The sequence below is a fragment of the Nomascus leucogenys genome, chromosome X (genome assembly GCF_006542625.1).
Source record: "Nomascus leucogenys isolate Asia chromosome X, Asia_NLE_v1, whole genome shotgun sequence".
Taxonomy (NCBI): Eukaryota; Metazoa; Chordata; class Mammalia; order Primates; family Hylobatidae; genus Nomascus; species Nomascus leucogenys.
The window spans coordinates 101,696,236-101,719,071 of record NC_044406.1 but is presented as its reverse complement, the minus strand read 5'-3'; the positions used below and the strand labels follow the sequence as shown (position 1 = coordinate 101,719,071).

Sequence of the window (22,836 nt, the reverse complement as noted above, 5' to 3'; positions counted from 1 at the left end):
CAGCTGCCCAAAGATACATCTGCCATTTGTCTGCTAAGGACTCTCTGAGGACGGCTTAGGAAGGAGACACAAGTGGAAAACAGAGGTATTCATTATCATAGATTATATATTATCAATTTGGCAGTTAGTTGTTAGATTAGCTTACCTACCAGGTTGGAATGTCCAAGGGGGATAGGACACTAAGTCAAAATATTCTAATTGTGGGGAAGGCCCAATAGGAAAGGCTGAATACATAGGGCTCTTCCAGGGAAAGCAGACCTACCGGGAACAACTTAATGGGACATCTTGGGTAACTGGATGATAGCTTAGAGGACATCAAATTGAACGAATGTTGATACCATGTATGTATTACCTCCATTCTAATAGTTATATCTTTGTCCTAACATACATCTGTTTAAACAAATACATATTTAGCCATTAGAATATAGATATATGCTTTTCTATTTCCACAGAATGCAACACATTGTTCTGATGATTAAGAAGTCATTGTATTTTTACCTGTTGAGTATCTCTGATGTCTTTCTGATTGGCCATGAGATCTCCCTGATTGATCATGAGATCTCTCTCAGTGGCCATGAGATCTCTCTGAGTGACTATGAGATCTCTCTGAGTGGCTATGAGATCTTTCTGAGTGGCTATGAGATCTTTCTGAGTGGCTATGAGATCTCTCTGAGTGGCTATGAGATCACTCTGAGTGACCGCAAGATCTTCCTGGCTATGAGATCTCTCTGAGTGACCATGAGATCTCTCTGAGTGACCACGAGATCTCTTTGATTGGCCATGAGATCTCTCAGATTGACCATGAGATCTCTTGGATTGGCCATGAGATCTCTCAGATTGGGCATGATGTCTCTTTAGTTGCCCTTGAGATCTGTCTGACTGACAAAGAGATCTCTCTAAGTGGTTTCGGGATCGCTCAGAATGATGATTTTCTTTTGGTTGGCCCTGAGATTCTTCTGATTTGTCCGTATTTCCTTCTGATTGATGCTGGTTCCCCTCTGATTGGCCGTGATTCTTCTCCGCTTGGGCCTCATAATTGTCACTGCACTTCTCCTGAAAAGGATCCCAATTATGCAAAACAAATGAAACGTATACTTCATGATTTAAGTCATAATGATATATTCTCAAGACCATTTTTATGGGCAACTATTTCTTTTAGAATTCCACTGTGCTTACTTTTATTTATCAACCAGTTTTTAGAACTAACTTACAGAATAGCTCCATTGTATCATGTCATTGGCACAAAAATGCTATGCAACTAAAACTTCAATAAAATAAAAATATGGAAAATTAGTTGTTTTATGAGTTTGACTGTACTCTAAGGTCATGTTCTACCTACCAATTTCTTGATCTATGTTTTACTAAAGAAACAACAGATTCTGTGACTTTGATAGAATATTTTGTAGTGTAAGTCCTTAGGATCAAAAGGAAAGTGTTCAAAATCATATTGTTTACTCTTCGCCTACTCAATGATCATTAAAAAGAAACTATCTTTTCATTATAAATTAATACTTAATTCTAGAGAGAAAGACGAAGTAAGGAAGGGGAAAGGAAGCTGTAAAAAAAGCAGAAGGTTGGCTTAATACTATTCAAGTAAATTAGCCTGGCAACAACCCAGCCTTTCTACCTTTTCAGTTTTTAAGCCAAAAAGACAGTGGAGTGAATCAGCCAAATGGAAATAATGAAACCTTTGACAAATCTCTATGACGCTACATAAATGTAAGTGGATAAAGTCATATAGACCATGCTGAGAAATCAAGCTTTCTACTAGTATATGCTGCCTGACAAACACAACATCCCCTAAATTTGGCATTATGACTTTCTAGTTTAACACTACCAGAAGCTGGAAGCAACTGCTAAACAGCAGGGGAGGTACCAGCACAAAAGATATTATGCACAGAAAACTTTTTTTAAAATAAAAATGTAAAAAATTAGTTGTTTTGCTAAAACATAAAGCTATAGCCACTCTCCAGCTTTTGTACTGAAAAACCTAAATAAGGAGATCGGGTGAAATGCACATGTACCTTTTCTCTTTTCTAAGTGATTGGTGTTGGGAGCACAGTGGGTCAGTAGGAAAGATAGGACTGAGTTCCATCTTCTAAAGACCCGTATGTATCCAAGTACCTTTCCAAAGGAGCTTGCAGTCCCTTTTATGAATGTTTATATAAGAAATGTTTTCATCAACTTGTGTGCTATGTATTTCCTACCTTTGGAAAACAAAATGCACATTAGTTTTCTTTCCTTACAAACAAGAGAAGCCTTCTATCAAAAGGTTGTGTTGAATAAATACATGGGGTGAACAAATACAACTGTGTTCCACTGATAGTAAGACTAAATCTTGTTAAGTATGAAACTAGCTTAATAGAATTGTAAAGTATTATTGAAAACTGTAATTATTCAATTTATTGGTGAAATAATTATGCTTAAATTTTAATACATTTCTTTATTGCAGGGTATTTTTTTTTCTAGTGAGTTTGGCTATGATAGTCTAAAAAGTTTCAAAAGTATGAATAATAGAAGGATACTTTCCCAGCCTGGGCAACATAGTGAGACTTCATCTCTACAGAAAAGAAAAATAAAATTTGCAGGGCATGGTGGCACGTGCCTATAGTCTCAGCTACTTGGGAGGCTGAAGTGGGAGGATTGCTTGAGCCCGGGAGGTCAAAGAGGCAGTGAGCCATGTTCACACCACCACATTCCAGCCTGGGCAACGGAATGAGACCCTGTCTCAAAAAATAAATAAAAGGACAAGGATGCTTTCAATTTGAAAATATTGTTAAAAATTTATTCTCAGTTTATTTATGCATCTTGTACTGTATCAGAAGGAAGCTCATGTTTTTCTTCCCAAACTTTATAAAAAAATCTCCCCATCCTATAAGGCACAGATCATATGCCATCTCTTCCATCAAAGTTTCTCAAGAATCCCAATCAGAATGAATTTCTACATCCCCACAATATATAACTTATGCCCTATTATGCACATACTGCATACTGCCTGGCATTACATTTCTTTCTTAGCTTTCTTTTCCACCACCATACAGACTATTTGAAGCAGGCTGTTCTGGTATCATAGTGCCTGCACAGAGTAGGCACTGAATCATAATTTGAACAACTTAAAGTAATCCTTTAAATATTTGAAAATGCAACATGTTTTTCTCCAAAACAAATAAATGAACAAGCAAATAAATAAACATTCGCATTTGCATGATTTGGCAAAAATGATTTAAGCTCCCAGAACTGCCATTTTTGATAAATGACCACTTAACACCTTAAGAAGAACCAGTTTATAAGCTAGGATGAAACATTAACACCAGTGTTAGCTAATGATTCTGGATCTGAGCACCTCTCAAATTCCTGTCTACTGAATGGCTCACCTATACGTGTTTAGAGGAAATGGATTTGTACAGGGATAGTCTGTGCCACCTGTTGCTTCCAGAGTATATTTCATATCTGATATCATCTGGCTTCTGGCTTTTACAGTTCATTCGCAAAGATACTAAAACTCTTTTTATATTATAACTTAAGCTCAAACCCTCTGTATGAGGACAAATAAAAATGATTATATAAGATTAATGACAATAACTAATAATCTATTTTGGCGTTTTATAAATTCGAAAGTTTTAGTAATGACTGAAAATAGCAAAAATCAAATGTTTATTAAAATAGTTACAGGGGAAAAATCAACTAATAAACATTGATTTTAAAATATGTTCAAGGGCACCATGGAGGAATACCAAGAAACAATCCCTGCTTTCAATAGAATTTAAAGCAGGGATTGTTTTAATCATTAATATTATAGGAAATATTAATTAATATTAGGAAATATATTATTAGGAAAAATATATTAATATTAGGAAATATATTATTAGGAAAAATATATTAATATTAGGAAATATATTAAATGTAGGATTTTTAATATTGGTTAATTCTTGGTACTTATCTACCTGCTCAATTAAAGGCTTCCCATTTAAAGGGTGTTGTCCAGACTTGGATCCAGAAGGTTCTTGGGATGGTTTTTTATCATGATTTCCTTTGTCAGAGTTGCTTCTGCATCTTGAGTGGCCTTTGAAAAATAAATATTTTCTGTATTTTCAAGTAGTAAATTCAACGTATCTTTCAGAAGTATTATCTCTGATCTCATTTTTTTTAAGGCTATGCACTGGGTTTTGCAAAACTTTTGATATTTCATTACTCTGGTATCATCTGGGAGTCTCACTGAATTCTAGAACAGTCTTTGCCATACTATTTCAATTTGCATACCTTAATAGGGTAGTCTTCTCAGTATATAATACCTCAATTTTGGCTTCATATGCCACCAAAGTTGGGACATACTATCTGAAATTAAATGAAAGAATACCCCAGTAGAAAAAGGAGAGATGGAGAGAAACTGTCCGCTTTGTATTAATCATGTGAATATTTGTCTGAATTGTCTGCTTTGTTTGGGTATAAAGACAGTTTAAAAACCCATCAAAGAATATGTCCAAAAGGCTCACAAAGATCAATTTTATGATGACTGGTTAAGCACATAAGAATGGGCCATGTTCCCCTTTTTGGCTGCTCTGCCCCTGTAATAACTACCATCGCTCCTCTTCTCGGAACATGCTGAGCCACTGAAGATTCACACAAGAACTTAAATGAAGCTGCATAGGCAACTGTCGGGGCTTATAGTAATCACAGTGTCAAAATGGTTCCAATCTGTTGACTAGATCATGAAGACCTTTAATTATTGAAAAGACTTCTGTATTGTGGCAATCTGTAGCACATTCATATTAAAAAATGCACACTGCACTTACCAATGAGGTTAAGTATATAGAGGACATTTGTCATGTTCTACCCTTCTCTTTTTGTCTTACAACATTGGTATTTTCAAAATATGGATGCCATAGTGTTCAGATTATTGACTATGCTCTTAACCCTCCTGTATTGCCTCCTAAAAGTGGAACTGGACCAACCAACCCAGGCTTGTAAACAAGTACAAAATATCTCTCAGCTCATATGGTTACTTTTCTTATCCCACTCTCCATTAGGGAAGTAATTCTTATAAATTAAATTTTTATTCGTATGACATGGCATAAATTCTTACCAAACCTGTATGAGCCCATGCCCAGAAAAAATAAAATAAGCAACATAATGCAACTTTAGAACAATATTGTGGATTCCTGATTTTACTTATCTAGTTATTCACAAATATTTCAGACTCTTTTTACCATGTGTGACTGTTTTCAGCATACTTTACCTCTCCGATGGCGATGTCTACGAGCATTTGATTGCTGTCTTGAAGACGATTCCTTTTTACTATGGTTCTGTCTTTTATTCTTTTCTTCTTCTTCAGCATTTGTCCCTCCTAACTCTTTATAGATTATAATGTCATCTGTATTAGAAAATACATAAAAAATGAATAAAATGGCAAAAGCCAAATAAAAATGTCTCTAGTGAATAATCTATATCCTATCTCATCATATTTCAGAATACCTAAAAACTGGTTAGCCCTAAAAATGATAATACAATAATAATAATAAATTTGTTAAACTCTGTAACAAAGGTCAAACAGTACTGACATCTTAGGTTTGTTGGAACAAGAAAGAACAACTCCTGTTAGATATATGGTTACTTTATTCAGGCAAAAGCAAAATACTTTCACACTGCAATAGCTCAGGGGGGATATAATCTAAATAAATGATTTTACTAAATGTTATTTCAGTGTCACAGAAATATAGAGCAATAGAGTCATTAACTTGCTGACTAAATAAATGTAAATCAGCAATTAAATGTAAAGTGATAGACCATTAAATGTCTATCTGATTAAATGTAAGTGATAGACAATTAGTTACATGTATATTATCAAAAACTAACAAAGAAAAAGGAAGTGCCAAAAGTAAGAAAGTGGTGATGGAAGTTCATAGAAGACACCACAGAAGTGAGGAACCTAGATTATTGTAGTAGCAGGAAGCAATCAGACTTGACTCTGTAGTCAGGCATGTACTTACATACTCAGGCAGAAAGCACTTACATGGCATAATTTAAAGAATGGCAGACAGGTACAACTTGCTCTAAAATATCTCTCCTAACATCTAGAATGGAAGAGTCTACAGGTGGGATGCTCTATCAGTGGATAAAACTTTACTCATGTTAAGGCATCTTTAGAAATAAGCACAAGCCCCCCACACCTTCTGGAAGCTACACTCAGGAAGAAGAGAAAAAGAAAAAAAGAAGGACAAGCTAGGTATTTGGAAAAAACTGGAGATTCTAAAAGAAGAGCTGAAAAGGGTACAAAAGAGGCAGTTGGGTGACACAGATTAACCACGCCTTTATTATTTTGCTTAGTACTAGTCCTGCCTCAGGTCTCTAAATATCTGATTCTGGGATAGGGAGCAAGATGGCAGAATACAAGCCTCCACCGATCGTCCCCCCAGCAAGGACGCAAATTTAACAACTATCTACACAGAAAAAACACCTTCATAAAAACCAAAAATCACGTGAGCACTCATAGTAACTGGTTTTAACTTCTTATCACTGAAAGAGGCACTGAAGAGACAGAAAAAAACAGTCCTGAATCGCCAATGCCACCCCTCCCCCACCCCCGGCCGCAATGACATGGTGGTGCCAAGAGCATCTCTGGGCACTGGGGAAGGAAGAACACAGCAATCATGAGGCATTGAATTTAGTGCTGTCCTGTTAGAGCAGAAAGGAAAACTGGACCAAACTCACCTGACACCTGTCCATGGAGGGAAGATTTAAACCAGCCCCAGTCAGAGAGGAATCACCCATCCCGGCAGCCCGAGCATGAGTTCCCACAAACCTCTCCATCAAGAGCTACAGTGCTCTGGATCTCCAAGTAAACCTGAAAGGTAATCTAGGCCAAGCTTTTCTAACTCGCGGCCTGCAGGCCGTACACGGCCCAGGACGGTTTTGAATGCAGCCCAACACAAATTCGTAAACTTTCTTAAAACATTATGAGATTTTTTCTGCAATTTTTTTTTTTTTTAGCTCATCAGCTATTGTTAATGTTAGTGTATTTTATGTGTGGCTCAAGACAATGATTCTTTCAGTGTGGTCCAGGGAAGCCAAAAGATTGGAAACACCTGGTCTAGGCCATAAGGACTGCAACTCTTAGGCAAGCCTTAGTGCTGAACTGGGCCAACAGAGTGTGGACTCGGGGGGCCACACGACATACTGAGACACCAGCTGGGGCAGCCAAGGGAGTGGTGGCATCGCCCCTCCCCTAACCCCAGGCTGAACAGCTCACAGCTCCAAGAGAGACCCCTTCCTTCCACTTGAGAGGAGAGGGAAGAGTGGGGAGGACTTTGTCTTACATCTTGGATACCAGCTCAGCCACAGCAGGATAGGGCACTGGTTAGAGTTATGAGGTTCCTGTTTCAGGCTCTAGCTCCTGGACCACATTTCTAGACACACCGTAGGCCAGAAGGGAACCGACTGCCTTGAAGGAAGGGACTCAGCCCTGGCAGAATTCATCACCTGTTAACTGAAAAGCTCTTGGGCCCTGAATAACTAGCAGCAATACCCTGGTACTATGTTGAGAGCCTTGGGTGAGACTCCGAGACTTGCTGGCTTCAGGTACCAGCACAGCCACAGAAGGGTAGAACACCAAGTGGGCTCTTGGAATCCCTGATTCCAGGACTTGACCCTTGGATAACACTTCTGGAACTGCCCTAGGCCGGAGGGGAGCTCACTGCTCTGAACGGTGAGTCTCAGACCAGGCAGCATTCATCCCAAGCTGACTTAAGAGCCCCTGAGCCTTAAGGGAACATGTATGATAGTCCAACAGTACTCTTCCTGGCCTAGGGTGACTGGCTATGGGGTGAGGCTCCTCTGCCTTTGGAAAGGGAAGGGAAGAGTGGGAAGGACTGTATCTTGTGGTATGAGTGCCAGCTCAGCCATAATACAATAGAACACCAAGTAGACTTTTAAGGTTTTTGACTCTAGGTCCTGAGTCCCAGATGTCACTTCTGGACCCACCTCGGGCTTGGGGGACCTTGCCACCCTGAAGGAAAGGACACAGGCCTGGCTGGTTTTGCCACTGGCTGATTGTAGAGATTCAGGGCCTTGAGCAAGCTAGGCAGTAGCCGGGAGTATTTGCAGCAGACCTTGAGTGAAACCCAGAGCTGTGCTGGCTTCGGGTCTGACCCAGCGCAGTCATAGTGGTGGTGGCCACAGGGTTGCTTGTGTCACTCCACCCCAGCTCTGGGAGGCTCAGAACAGAGACACTCTGTTTGTTTAGGAGAAAATAAGGGAAAAGAACAAGAGTCTCCGCCTGGTGATCCAGAGAATTCTCCCAGATCCTGTCCAAAACCATCAAGGCGGTACCTCCATGAGTTTGCAAGAACCACAGTATTACTGGGCTTGCGATGTCCCCTAAAGTAGAAACTGCTTAGATCACAACACTGCAGTCCTTTCAAATATCTGGAAAGCCTTCCCAAAAAGGATGAGTACAAAGAAGCCCAGACAGTGAAGACTACAATAAATACCTAACCCTTCAATGCCCAGACACTGAAGAACATCTACTAGTATCAACAGCATCCAGGAAAACATGACCTCACCAAATGAACGAAATAAGGCACTAAGGACGAGTCCTGGAAAAACAGAGATATGTGACCTTTCCGACAGAGAATTCCAAATAGCTGTGCTGAGGAAACTCAAATAAATTCAAGCAAACACAGAAGGAATTCAGAATTCTATCAGATAAATGTAACAAAGAGATAGAAATGATTTAAAAGTGTCAAGCAGAAATTCTGGAACTGGAAAAATGCCATTGACATGCTGAAGAATGCATCAGAGTCCTTTAACAGCAGAATGAATCTAGCAAAAGAAAGAATTAGTGAGCTTGAAGAAAAGCTATTTGAAAATGTACAATCAAGAGGAGACAAAAGAAAAAAAAAACAATGAAACACCTACAGGATCTAGAAAACAGCCTCAAAAGGGCAAATCTGAGAGTTATTGGCTTTAAAGAGGATGTAGAGAAAGAGATAGGGGTAGAAAGTTTATTCAAAGGGGCTGGGAGTGGTGGCTCACGCCTGTATTCCCAGCACTTTGGGAGGCCGAGGCAGGTGGATCACTTGACGTCAGGAGTTTGAGACCAGCCTGGCCAACATGGTTAAACCCCACCTCTACTAAAAATACAAAAATTAGCTGGGTGTGGCGGTGTGCACCTGTAATCCCAGCTACTTGGGAGGCTGAGGCAGGAGAATCGTTTGAACCTGGGAGGCTGAAGTTGCAGTGAGCCAAGAGCGCCACTGCACTCCAGCCCTGGTGACAGAGCAAGTTTATTCAAAGAGATAATAAAAGAGAAGTTCCTGAGGCGAGCGGATCACAAGGTCAGGAGTTCAAGACCAGCCTGGCCAACATGGTGAAACCCCATCTCTACTAAAAATACAAAAATTAGCTGAGCATGGTGGCATGTACCTGTAATCCCAGTTACTCGGGAGGCTGAGGCAGGAGAATTGCTTAACGGGGACCTGGGAGGCAGAGGTTGCAGTGAGCTGAGATTACGCCACTGCTCTCCAGCCTGGGCTACAGAGCGACACTCTGTCAAAAAAAAAAAAAAGTTCTCAAACCTAGAGAAAGATATCAATATCCAAGTACAAGAAGGTTATAGAACACCAAGCAGATTTAACCCAAAGAAGACTACCTCAAGGCATTTAATAATCAAACTCTTAAAGGTCAAGGATAAAGAAAGGATCCTAAAAGCAGCAAGAGAAAAGAAACAAATAACAAACAAGAGCTCTAATATGTCTGGCAGCAGCCCCTTCAGTGGAAACCTTACAGGCCAGGAGAGAGTGGGCTGATATATTTAAAGTGCTGAAGGGAAAAACTTTACCCTAGAATAGCATATCCAGTGAGAATATCCTTCAAACATGAAGGAGAAATAAAAAGTTTCACAGACAAACAAAAGCTGAGGGTTTTCATCAACACCAGACCTGTCCTACAAAAAATGCTAAAGGGAGTGCTTCAACCAGAAAGAAAAGACATTAATGAGTAATAAGTCATCATCTGAAGGTATAAAATTCACTGGTAATAGTAAGTACACAGAAAAACACAGAAAAACACAGAATATTATAATACTGTAACTGTAGTATATAAACTACTCTCATCCTAAGTAGAAAGACTAAACGATGAACCAATAAAAAATAACTACAACAACTTTTCAATACATAGGTAGTACAATAAAATATAAATAGAAAGAATGAATAAGACCTACTATTTGATAGCACAACAGAGTGACTATAGTCAATAATAACTATATGTTTTAAAATAAAGAGTGTGATTGGATTGTTTGTAACTCAAAGGATGAATGCTTAAGAGGATGGGTAATCTCCATGATGTGCTTATTTCACATTGCAATTGCACGCATGCCCGTATCAAAACATCTCATGTACCCCATAAATATATACACCTAATATATACCCACAAAAATTACGAATAAATAATAAACAATTAAAATAATAAGAAAAAAAATCTGATTCTGATTTTCTTTGAAATGGCTGACATCTCCTGGGATTATAGGTGTGAATTACCACGCCCGGCATAAAACTTATTTTTAAAAATGTTTTTGAATTATCCACACCCTGGAATGTGTTGCAGGGTTTTTTTTTTTAAGTGAAATCATACGTAATTTTAATCCTTAGACTTTGTAATTCCAGAGACCACCATTTGATCTGTTGGATTGTAATGGAATTGGGTAGATCTCATCAGCTACGACTTAGAGATGAAATCGAATTGCTGCTCAGCCTCTTCATATTGAAGAGAAAGCAAATGCTTATGAACCTGGGTAAGCTGTCTAAACGCCCTTCCAACATAGGCCATGAGGTTATGAAGAAAGCATCCTTAATACTACAGTATTTTTCCAGATTCTCATGTCCTTTTCCTTAGTTCTCAGGATATATCAGTACAGAGACATGGGGCTTTGTTCATTCTGCTCTCTGTAATGATATTCTCCACTGAATCCACCTAGAGAACACTTAGCCAATCTCTCAAGGAGAGACATTTGATCCAGGCCTCACCAAAGAGCCTTAAATTTGAATTCTTTTTTTTTTTTTGAGACGGAGTCTCGCTCTGTCGCCCAGGCTGGAGTGCAGTGGCGCAATCTCGGCTCACTGCAAGCTCCACCTCCCAGGTTCACGCCATTCTCCTGCCTCAGCCTCTCCGAGTAGCTGGGACTACAGGCGCCCGCCACCACGCCCGGCTAATTTTTTTTGTATTTTTAGTAGAGACGGGGTTTCACCGTGGTCTCGATCTCCTGACCTCGTGATCCGCCCGCCTCGGCCTCCCAAAGTGCTGGGATTACAAGCGTGAGCCACCGCGCCCGGCCAAATTTGAATTCTTGACATACTTACTCTCAGAAATAAACTGTCAGGACTCAAGAAAGACAGTATTCCTCACACAGTTTAAAGCTGATCACACTGCTTGAGGTGCCATATGAATAATTACATTTTTATTTAAATTGCGTAATTAATTTTCTTGTGAAAAGTATACTTATATTGCATTTTATTTTACAGTGGGTTGAAAGCACTATTTTATTTTTTTATCTTTTATTTTTTATTTTATTTTATTTTTTTTTTGAGACGGAGTCTCGCTCTGTCGCCCAGGCTGGAGTGCAGTGGCATGATCTCAGCTCACTGCAAGCTCCGCCTCCCGGGTTCACGCCATTCTCCTGCCTCAGCCTCCCGAGTAGCTGGGACTACAGGCGCCCGCCACCACGCCCGGCTAATTTTTTTGTATTTTTGGTAGAGACAGGGTTTCACCGTGTTAGCCAGGATGGTCTTGATCTCCTGACCTCGTGATCTGCCCGCCTCGGCCTCCCAAAGTGCTGGGATTACAGGCGTGAGCCACTGCGCCCAGCCGAAAGCACTATTTTATATTTATAAACATGTAAAATACACCACAATTTTTGTTTTGCCATTTTTTAAATATTTAAAACACTGGAAACCTCAAAAAATGTTAAGTGACTTAGGTTCCTCTCAATTTCTGAAAAATTCTGACTATACATACTTCCAGAATACTTAAAACAATGTATAATTGCACATATTTACTTAGCTGTCTCTCCAGCTAGATTAGGAGGTACTTGAGAAGAAACCACTGTTTATTTATTAGTGTACTAAGTGCCTAGCACAGAATACAGAGTGGATAATCCATATTTGTGGATTCGTGGACCAACATATCCAGCAGGCAGAAAGAGTTCTTTTCTTTCTAACTACAACACTTTTGCATCAGTTTCTTTTAGGTAAAAGTAATTAACAGGGGAGTAGAGTTCCTATTAAGTTCTTGCTGTTACCAGTTCGAATTTTGGTCTTATTTTTGCCTTTTATTTGTTTAACAAAAAAAAGACTCTAATACTTTTTGGGTATGTTTACTGAGGACGAAAACAAAAATAAATCTGTAGAGCCTTTTCCTACTTTAGCATGTATTACAATGGAAGTAATAACCTTGCATCCAACATACTACTGCTTTTCTAAAGCATGTGTTTAGTTATCTAAAAACAAAGATATGCATTGTTAAAAAGTATTATTTTCACTGAGAAAAACATGGGGAAATTTATCAGGAAAAACTATGCTTTCTCATTACATCATAGAAAGCAACATGTATTTACTATTTATTGTGTATTTTTCTTGCCTTCAAACTGCAAGGGCCTCAGCTTGGCACCGTGGCTCACGGCTGTAATCCCAGCACTTTGGGAGGCCAAGGCGAGAAGATCACTCAAGCCCACGAGTTCGAGACCAGCCTAGGCAATATGGAGAAACTCTGTCTCTACCAAAGAAAATACAAAAAATGAGCCAGGTGTGGTGGTGCACACCTAGGGTTCCAGCTACTCTGGGGGCAAAGGTGGGAGGATCGCTTGAGCCTGGGAGGTCCAGGCTGCAGCAAGCTGTGATTGTGCCACTGCACTGCAGCCTCAGCGACAGAGACCCTGTCTCAAAAAATTAAATAAAAATAAAAACAAAATAAACCGCAAGGGCCTGTGATGACTAGTCGAAAGTTTTGCTGTTCCTCCTGATAGGATCAAAACTGGGATTCTCATCTGTCTAAAGAGGTATAAATATGGATATAGAGAACCAACGTTTAAAAGGATAAAACAGTGACCTCAAGATTTTTTACAACTCGGTGACTATGAGATCTTACAGTCATACTTAATCTCCAACTAACCTACCAAATTCAACTCAACGTCTTTCCTCAGCCTTTCAAATAACTGAACCAATCTTTCCCAAAGCAGACTCTCCAGTATCCTTCCAGCTGTAATCATCTACTAAAATATAAGTGCCTCCTAATTCCGTTTACTTCACTATTATTCAAGTTACATGACACCACCATCTCTCTCAGTCTCCCAGAGACAGACGTGAGCTGTTTAAACCCCATCTTTCACCTAGATGGTTTTTAATCGCTTTCATGTCTACTGCATCTCTGAAGTTTGATAACAAAATCCTGAGAGGAGAGGTAACTTCTCCAGCTTGCCAAATTGCTGGCTACCCAAAAGTGAGGGTTTAGGCCCACTTTCCGGGGCACATACAGCAAATATTTACTCAGCTTTTTCCACGTCAGGCAGCATACTTTGTGAACATTACCTGTATTATCTCATTTAATCTTCAACAACTCTATGATGTAGATTTTATTCAGATCAGGAAACTCAGGCCCCAAGAGATGGAGCAACTTGCACAAGGTCACACAACTACTACATTTTTGGGACCAAGCCACTCTGCAACTATGGTCCTTATTTCTCTGAATTTTGAGATAAACCCATTGCTTTAGCTATTTATCAGTTTTGTTTTGTCTTTTCTGTTAGCAGTTGCAAAAACGTCAGTGAAATCAACACAAAGAAAAGTGCAGGAAGCATGAAGTTTTACCTCAGTGCTGTAAATTCCCTTCAGTTCTGGGTTTTTCTCCCTTCAAGGTCCCAGTGACAAGGCAGGGCATAGAGTGAGGTAAGTGAGGAATTCACTTCAGGCACAAAATTCAAGGAGGTCTCCCAAAACTCAGTAATCAAGATTAAAATATCTTAACACAATATTTTCTTTTTTTAATTTTTTTTTTTTTTTTGAGACGGAGTCTAGTTCCATCACCCAGGCTGGAGTGCAGTGGCACGGTCTTGGCTCACTGCAACCTTGGCCTCCCGGGTTCAAGCAAATCTCCTATCCCAGCCTCCCAAGTAGCTGGGACTACAGGTGCCCGCCTCCACGCCCGGCTAATTTTTGTATTTTTAGTAGAGACAGGATTTCACCATGTTGGCCAGGCTGGTCTCGAACTCCTGACCTCAGGTCATCTACCTGCCTCAGCCTCCCAAAGAACTGGGATTATAGGCGTGAGCCACCATGCCCGCCTCACAGTATTTTCAAAAATAAAAATCAATGCAAAACCAATCCGTGATGAACAAAATATCAAACTTTTGTTTTTTAAAAGATAGTATCAAAGGCCGGATGTGGTGGCTCACACCTGTAATCCTAGCACTTTAGGAGGTCAAGGTGGGTGGATCGCTTGAGCCCAGAAGTCGAGACCAGTCTAGGCAATATAGTGAGAACCCGTCTCTACAAAAATACAAAAAAATTAGCTGGGCGTGGTGGCACATGCCTGTATCCCAGCTACTTGGAAGACTGAGGTGGGAGGATTGCCTGAACCCAGGAAGTCGAGGCTGCAGTGAGCTGTGATAATGCCACTGCACTCCAGCCTGGGTGACAGAGTGAGATCCCATTTCAAAAAAGAAAAAAAAATAGGATCAGCTCAGACCCTGTACTTGTATAGCCCTCCTTCACTTGCTTCACTCTGGTTCTTAGGTCAAGAAAACTTTATTTATAAAAACAGGTGGCCAGACAGACGGCTGTAGTTTGTCCATTTAATTTTTTAAGTATTTCATTAAAATATTAATTATCCCTATTAACAATTTTTTTTGTGACTCCATGAACTTTATACTGGAAGCAAGTGCTTCATTTACCTCATCCTAGTCCCAGCCCTGGCCAGTGACCAAATATTATTTTTAAAGTCATTTTAATGCCACAAAATATTTCAGAACTTGTGATGAAGTTGGGGTAAGGGGAAGTAGCAGTATGGGATCAACAGGGACCATGTCTCAGAAGAGGAAATTGATACCAATCTTAAAATAGATTGCTAAAAACATCTTAAAGACAACAACAACAAAAAATACTTAGTTACTTTTCATGGCCATTCCCCCTCAGAAGTAAAGCGGGAGGCAGGGAAATTCCTCAGCCTCATAAGGGCATCTACAAAAACTCAACCAAGGGTAAAATGATGATTAATGGTGAAAAACTGAAAGCTTTTCTCCCTAAGATCAGAAACAAGTCAAGGATGTCCAGTCTCACCACATCTAATTAACATTTTGCTAGAAATTCTATCCAGAGCAATTAGTCAAGAAAAAGAATAAAAGGCAAGCAGATTAGAAAAAAGTAAAACTATCTCTGTTCTCAGATATCATGATCTTGTATGCAGAAATTCCTAAAGATACACACACACACACACACACACACAGAGATTAGCACTAATGAACACGCTCAGCAAGGTTGCAGGATACAAGATCTATATGCAAAAATTAATTCTATTTATATATACCAGCAATGAATTATCCAAAAACGAAATTAAGAAAGCAATTCCACCAAGAAGAGCTTTCAATGGAGGGAAATTCGTCTTTTTAACAAGTAGTGTTGGAACAATTAGACATCAAAATGCAATAGAATGAAGTTGGCTCTTAACTCACCGCATATACAAGAATTAACTCAAAATGGATCAAAGATGTAAATATAAGAGTTAAAACTAGAAAACTCTCAGAAGGAAACAAGGGTATGATCTTCATGATTTTCTAGATATGACACCAAAGCATGAACAACAAAAAACAGATAAATTTTATTTTATCAAAATCTGAAACTTCGGGACTTCAAAGGACACTATAAAGAAAGTTTAGGCCAGGTGAGGTGGCTCACGCCTGTAATCGCAGCACTGTGGGAGGCTGAGGTGGGCGTATCACTTGAGGTCAGGAGTTCAAGACCAGCCTGACCTCTGCCTCCTGGGATTACAGGCATGAGCCATGGCGCCCCTCTTCATTTCATTATTATTATTTTTTTTTCTGAGATGAAGTCTCACTCTGGCACCCAGGCTGGAGTGCAGTGCGGTGATCTCAACTCACTGCAGCCTCCACCTCCCAGGTTCAAGCAATTCTCCTGCCTCAGCCTCCTGCATAGCTGGGACTACAGGCATGCAACACCATGCCCAGCTAATTTTTGTATTTTTAGTAGAGATGGGGTTTCACCATGTTGGCCAGGCTGGTCTCGAACTCCTGGCCTTAAGTGAGCCACCCACCTCAACCTCCCAAAGTGCTGGGATTATAGGGAATGAGCCACCAAGCCCAGCCGGCCATCTTCATTTCTATGGTACACTCTCCCTCCACTTATCCTGCCCCTTTTAAAGTTCAGCCCTCCCTGCTCTGCTCCCCTACCCTCATCTCTAAGGTGAACCCTCTTTCCACTGCTCCATCAATTTCTGAGGTCCTCCCTCCTTGTTCCTGCTTCTCCTTGCTCCACCCTGCGCATCCACATTGAAGCTCAGCTCCCACTGCTCTGTCTCTCCCCTTCTCATTTCTAAAGTGGCCCTTGGCCAGGCGCAGTGGCTCAGGCCCACAATCCCATCATTTTGGGAGGCCGAGCCGGGAGGATTGCTTGAGGCCAGGAGTTCGAGACCAGCCTGGGCAACATAAGGAGACCCAATCTCTACAAAAATTTAAAAATTAGGTGGGCGTGGTGGTGAGCACCTGTGGTTCCAGCTACTCGAGAGGCTGAGGTGGTAGGATCACTTGATTGAGCCTGAGAGCTTGAGGCCACAGTGAGCCGTGATCGTGCCACTACACTCCAGCCCAGACAACAGTCCCTGACCTTATCTCAAAAATAACTAACTAGGCCGGGGGCAGTGGCTCACGCCTGTAATCCCAGGACTTTGGGAGGCCGAGTCGGGTGGATCTCTTGAGACCAGGAGACCAGTCTGGGCAACATGGTGAAACCTCGTTCTACTAATTAAAAAAAAAAAAAAAAAAACCTAGACGGGTGTGGTGGCGCGTGCCTGTAGTCCCAGCTTGACCCCAGGGGGCGGAGGTTGCACTGAGCCAAGATGATGCCACTGCACACCTGCCTGAGAAACAGAGCAAGCCCCTGTTTCACACACACACACACACACACACACACACACACACACACACACACACCTCTAACTAAATAAAGTAGCCCTTTTCTGTTTTATCCTCCTTCCCCCATTTCTGCAGCTTCCTTCTTCCATGCTCTGATGCCCCTCTCCATTTCTAAAGTCAGCTTCCATCCTCTACTCAGCTCTGCTCACTCCCCATCTGGCTTGGAAAGTCTATTCCCTCCCCTCCTCCCCCATTTCTAAGATGCATAATAGCAGAGGAACTGGTCCAAGTAAAATCCACTTTTTCTGGGTTTGGTGCGAATGGAGGAGGTTAAGGGCCTTGAAAAAGGATTTCTTTTTTCTAAGGTTCCACTCTCCATGTAGAGGTCTCAGGTTAGAGACTAGAGAGCGCCAGCAAAGAAAGGCGATCCAGAGCAAATAACCACCAGCCAGCAAGCAAATAAATGGACCAACCACCCCTTCGAATAACCACCAGCCAACAAAGCAGATACACCAACCCACCAACAACTCCTGGCACTACCACGCTGGGATCCCTAGTAAAATAGCCTAAGGCTTGCTCCTCCGGGCCCTGGAATCTAGTGATTTATGACATCCGCTTGGACTGAGAAGAGCACTTGGCTCCATGCGTTTGAAGGAGGCCAGTAGTTAGGTATCAATTCTTAGGAGAGTAAAATACACGGAAATAGCGGTCTATTTTCTCCGCCTGCCCCTTTCAGCAATCCTTAATCCCCACGAGCTTCTTGTCAGCCTCCCTCAGTTCCCCACCTGAAAGGAGAGGGCTGGAGGTGAGGAGAAGAAAAGGAGAGGAGGGATGGGGCCAAGTGGTCCCAGGGTTCGTCAGGGTGGGGCAGGTGCGGAGATGCCCTGGGCGGGAAGCCTCTCCTCTAAGGGTTGTGTTCCTCCCGACGCCACTTACAGTCAGCGCTATGCCGAGGTCTTGCGCTCAAGATCAGCGAGCCCAAACTAGTGGGGACTGGGATCCGAGATTTACATACCTAGAGACATATCTAGGAAGTTAACCTTTTTCCGACTGGGATGATTTGGCGGCACTTTTTCAGAAAGTGTTGGCTTCTGAAACGAAGCCATCTCCTCTGTATCATGGCGCCACACACTCCGAGGTAGGGCGCGTGTACCGCCCCCTTACCGCGCAGGAGGAGCAGGGTGGTGAGCTAACCTGATCCTCCAATCATAGCCTCTCCCTTCGCTGTTGCTAAGCCCCCAAGGGGTGGAGCTGGGCGTATACCCCTCACCAAGTCTCCTATCAGGAGCTTGGCTCACTAGAAGAAAAAAAAAGGAAAGACCCGCCCATCTCCCACCCCACACCCCTTTCTAAAAATATTCTCTCCACGCAGAGCACTCTCTAGTTGGCTACAAGTTTCCAGTGTATGTGGTGTTCCGGCCCTTGCCTTTCACAGTTCCTAGGACCCGTTTCTCCTCTTTGCTGTTGGCATTCATGGCGAATAAAACCTTATATTCTTGACTTAATGGGCTGGTGCTCTGCTTCTCTCAAATTCCAAGAGCGAGCACAAATTTAACATCTAGGGAGGATTCACAGGTTTGCAATGCCACACGCTTTCTTTTCTGTCTTTCTTTTCATTTTTGTTTTCTGTTTTTTGTTTTTTGCTTTTTTGAGACAGAGCATTTCTCTGTCGCCCAGGCTGGAGTGAAGTGGCGCCAACTCCGTTCACTGCAACCTCCGTCTCTTGGGTTCAAGCGATTCTCCCACCTCAGCCTACCAAGTAGCTGAGATTACAGGAGCGCGCCACCACGCCTGGCTAATTTTTGTGTTTTTAGTAGAGATGGGGTTTCACCATGTTGGCCAGGCTGGTCTCCTGGGCTCAAGTGATTCACCCGTCTCGGCTCCCCTCATACCACTGCGCCCACACTTTCCCTCCCTCCCTCCGTCCCTCCCTTCCTTCTTTCCTTCCTTCCTTCCTCCCTCCCTCCCTCTCTTCCTTCTTCCTAACTTATTTTTTTCCATCCGCCTTGGCATCCCTCCCTCACCACAATTTCTTTTCCTTCCTTCCTTCCTTTCTTTCTTTCTTTCTTTCTTTCTTTCTTTCTTTCTTTCTTTCTTTCTTTCTTTTTCTTTCTTTCTTTCTTTCTTTTTCTTCCTTCCTTCCTTCTCTCTTTTCCTTCCTTCCTTCCTTCCTTCCCTCCCTCCTTCCTTCCTTCCTCCCTCCCTTCCTTCTTCCTAACTTCTCTCTTTCCACCCGCCTCAGCCTCCCTCCCTTGCCGCACCAGCTATTCCCTCCCCTCCCCTCCCCTCCCATTCTCTCCCTTGCTTCCTTGCTTCCTTCTTCCTTTTTTCCTTCCTTCCTTCCTTTCTTTTTCTTTCTTTTCTTTCTTTCTTTCCTCAATCTGTTGCCAAGGTTGGCATGCCTTAACCTCTCAGGCTCCTCCCGGGCTGTAGAGATGGGGATCTCACCATGTTGGCCAAGCCGATCTCAAACTCCTGGCCTAAAGCAATCCTCCCACCTTGGCCTCCCAAAGTGCTGGGATTACAGGCATGAGCCACCATGCCCAGCCTGCCACATGGTGTTCAATGACCTTAAAGATGTGTCCATGACATTTCTTAAGAAAAATGTAATTGTTCCTGTTATCACCTAATACTGCTCAATCAAACGCTATTTTAAAATGTTAGAGAAATCTTGTCACTGGCTCTTCAGTAGAAACAAAGATCAAATTAATACATTTTCAAAGGTAAAAATATGTTCAAGCTATTGCAGAAGCCACAACATAAATAAATGCCTGAAGAGATTTTGAAAAATGTAAATTATTTAACTATTTATTGCATTTAAGTAAATGCTTTGCACCTGGGACCTAAAGATTAATAAATAAATCTGTTTCTCCATGCATATACAATTGCCTGAAGACAATAAATGCATGCAAAATATTAATTTAGGTGCTGTAATTTAGTCTGTCAACAAATACTCAGCTCCTGCTGTGTTAGGTTCTGAGGATACAGGTATGTACAAAATGTATTTGAGATTCAAAGGAGAAAATTCACCTAAGGAATCAAGAAAAAATTACTTAAATCCTGAAAAATTAGGGAATAATTGTAGGGGTGGGAATGGTATTTCTTGGCAGAGGAAGCAGCACTACTAACACACTGTGGAAAGTTCTGTTAATTCCATGGGGTGGATACTGAGAGATGAGTCTAAAGAGATCAACAGATATTAGATCATGGAGTGACTTTTATATTATGCTAATGGTTTGGGACTTTTTTTCCATCAGATTTATTTTTCTGTCAGGTATGAAGTGAGAATGAAAGAGGATCAAAGATAGAACCCCAAGAAAATTAAAAAGAACATTGAGTAGAAAATATCAGAGAGATATGGGTAGAACCAGGAAAGAGGTATTCATTTATTAAGGGAGAACTCCAGGAGGAACCGACGGGTCCATCTTGTCAAGGGTTGATAGAAAGTCAGATGAGCTAAGAACTGATTAATTCATTAAATTTAGTAATTATGAGATCCGGTTTTTACCTTCAGCAGAGTTCTAGCAGGCTATAAACTGATAAACAACTAATTTTTATTTAACAAACACATATAGCATTTACTATCTGCCAGGCATAGTTCTGAGAGCTTTACAAATATTCAATAATTTAATCTTCACAATAACCCCATGAGAAATAATATTATCTCCTTTTACCAGCAAGGAAAAGAAGGCACAAAGACATTTAAAAAATTGCCCAAGGACACAGAGCTAGTAAATGTTGGAATTACTTCAAACCCATGCAGTTCAGCTCTAAAAATCATGCTTGTAACTACTACCTTTACACAAGGTAGTATAGGGTGGCTTTTTTTTTTAAATTATACTTTAAGTTTTCGGGTACATGTGCACAACGTGCAGGTTTGTTACATATGTATCCATGTGCCATGTTGGTGTGCTGCACCCATTAACTCGTCATTTACATTAGGTATATCTCCTAATGCTATCCCTCCCCCCTCCCCCAGCCCCACAACAGGCCCCGGTGTGTGATGTTCCCCTTCCTGTGTCCATGTGTTCTCATTGTTCAATTCCCACCTGTGAGTGAGAACATGCAGTGTGTGGTTTTCTGTCCTTGCGATAGTTTGCTCAGAATGATGGTTTCCGGCTTCATCCATGTCCCTGCAAAGGACATGAGGGTAGTTTTTTTTTAATGGAAGAGATTAAATTAAACATGCTTATAGGTCATGAGAAAGGAGCTAGCAAAGAGAGACACATTAGAAATAAAGAAAAGGGAGGCCGGCCCAGTGGCTAACACCTGTAATCCCAGCACTTTGGGAGGCCAAGACAGGCAGATCACTTGAGGTCAGGAATTCCAGACCAGCCTGGCCAACATGGTGAAACCCCAACTGTACTAAAAATACAAAAGTTAGCCGTGCATGGTGGTGCGTGCCTGTAATCCCAGCTGCTTGGGAAGCTGAGGCAGGAGAATTGCTTGAACACAGGAGGCAGAGATTGCAGTGAGCTGAGATTGTGCCACCACACTCCAGCCTGGGCGACAGAGCCAGACTCTGTTTCAAATTAATAAATTAAATAAATAAAAATAAAGAAAAGGAAGTAAGGAAATAATCAATGAATTCCCTTTCTCCCTAGGTTTCAGAATTGAGCCATAGTAGAGATGGGACCAGGAGATAACTTTGAAAGACATCATGCTTTGCTTGAAATTGCTTGTTATTTGATTAATTTGATCTTGCATAACTTTCACTTCTCTTAGTTGAACTTCTCTGCCTTCATTCAAATAGGTTCTCTCAAATTCGAAGAGTGAGCACAAATCTAGCATCTAGGGACAGACTTGCAAAACCACGCAGAAACCAAACTGAGCCTTTTAAAACATCAGTCTTGGCGTGGTGCTCATGCCTGTAATCTCAGCACTTTGAGAGGTTGAGGCGGGAGGATCCCTTGAGCCCTGGAGTTCGAGGTCAGCCAACAAAGTGACAACAATGTGAGACCCCGTCTCTACAAAAAATTAAAAAAATTAGCCGGGTGTAGTGGTGCGTACCTGTGGTCGCATCTACTCGGGAGGCTGAGATGGGGGGCTCGCTTGAGCCAGGGAGGCAGAGGCTGCAGTGACCCATTATCTCGCCACTGCAACTCCAATCTGAGAGACAGAGCAAGATCCCGTCTCAAACAAAACAAAACAAAACAAAACAAAACAAAACAAAACAAAACAAAACAGCAGGGACAGTGTGGAATTCTGGCAACAGCAGTGGCAACAGCAAAAGCCAGTTTCTTGAGGCAGCAATGGCAGTGTTGCAAATCACAGTATCTAGTGTCTGGCAGTGGTGGCCTCTTCAGATTCGTTTTGATGTGTGATTTTAGCTAATACTATAAATTTCTCACCTTTCTTGGTTCCTGCACTTTTTCCTGAGCTTGGTTCTTTAGACATCATGGCTATTCCTTGAGCTATGTAACATAACAGGCTTTCAATAAATTTCTTCTATGCTTAAAGCAGCTAGGATTTGTCACATTCAACTAAGAAATCTGTTTCTACTGGCATCAAGAGAAATATAAAGGAGATAACTCATTGCTTTTTGCTTCAGTTTTGGGCACCAGTTGTTACCAGACAAACTACAGTGAAACCAAAGAAAATCGACCAGGTTTGTGAGGAGATTTAAATCATGTCATCTGAAGCATGGTTGAAGAAATTTTGCCCGTAGAACAGAAATCTCAGGGGACCATAATAACTGTCTTCAAATA

At 41.4% G+C, this 22,836-nt stretch overlaps 1 protein-coding gene across 2 annotated transcripts; it reads right to left on the bottom strand.

Moving 5' to 3' along the window:
- Positions 1-475: 475 nt before the first annotated feature.
- On the bottom strand, positions 476-18,260 carry LUZP4 (leucine zipper protein 4). 2 transcript variants are annotated; one of them, XM_030807392.1, is made up of 4 exons: positions 18,144-18,260; positions 5,237-5,371; positions 3,945-4,063; positions 476-1,053 (listed from the first exon to the last, which is right to left on the bottom strand). In XM_030807392.1, the coding sequence occupies exons 1-4, from the start codon at positions 18,232-18,234 to the stop codon at positions 484-486; spliced, it is 915 nt and encodes a 304-aa protein (XP_030663252.1). In that variant the 5' UTR covers positions 18,235-18,260; the 3' UTR covers positions 476-483. The 2 variants fall into 2 exon arrangements, with proteins under 2 accessions (XP_030663252.1, XP_012354272.2); XM_012498818.2 differs by lacking the exons at positions 3,945-4,063; positions 18,144-18,260 and having other exon boundaries at positions 484-1,053; positions 5,237-5,263.
- Between the last annotated feature and the right edge of the window lie 4,576 nt (positions 18,261-22,836).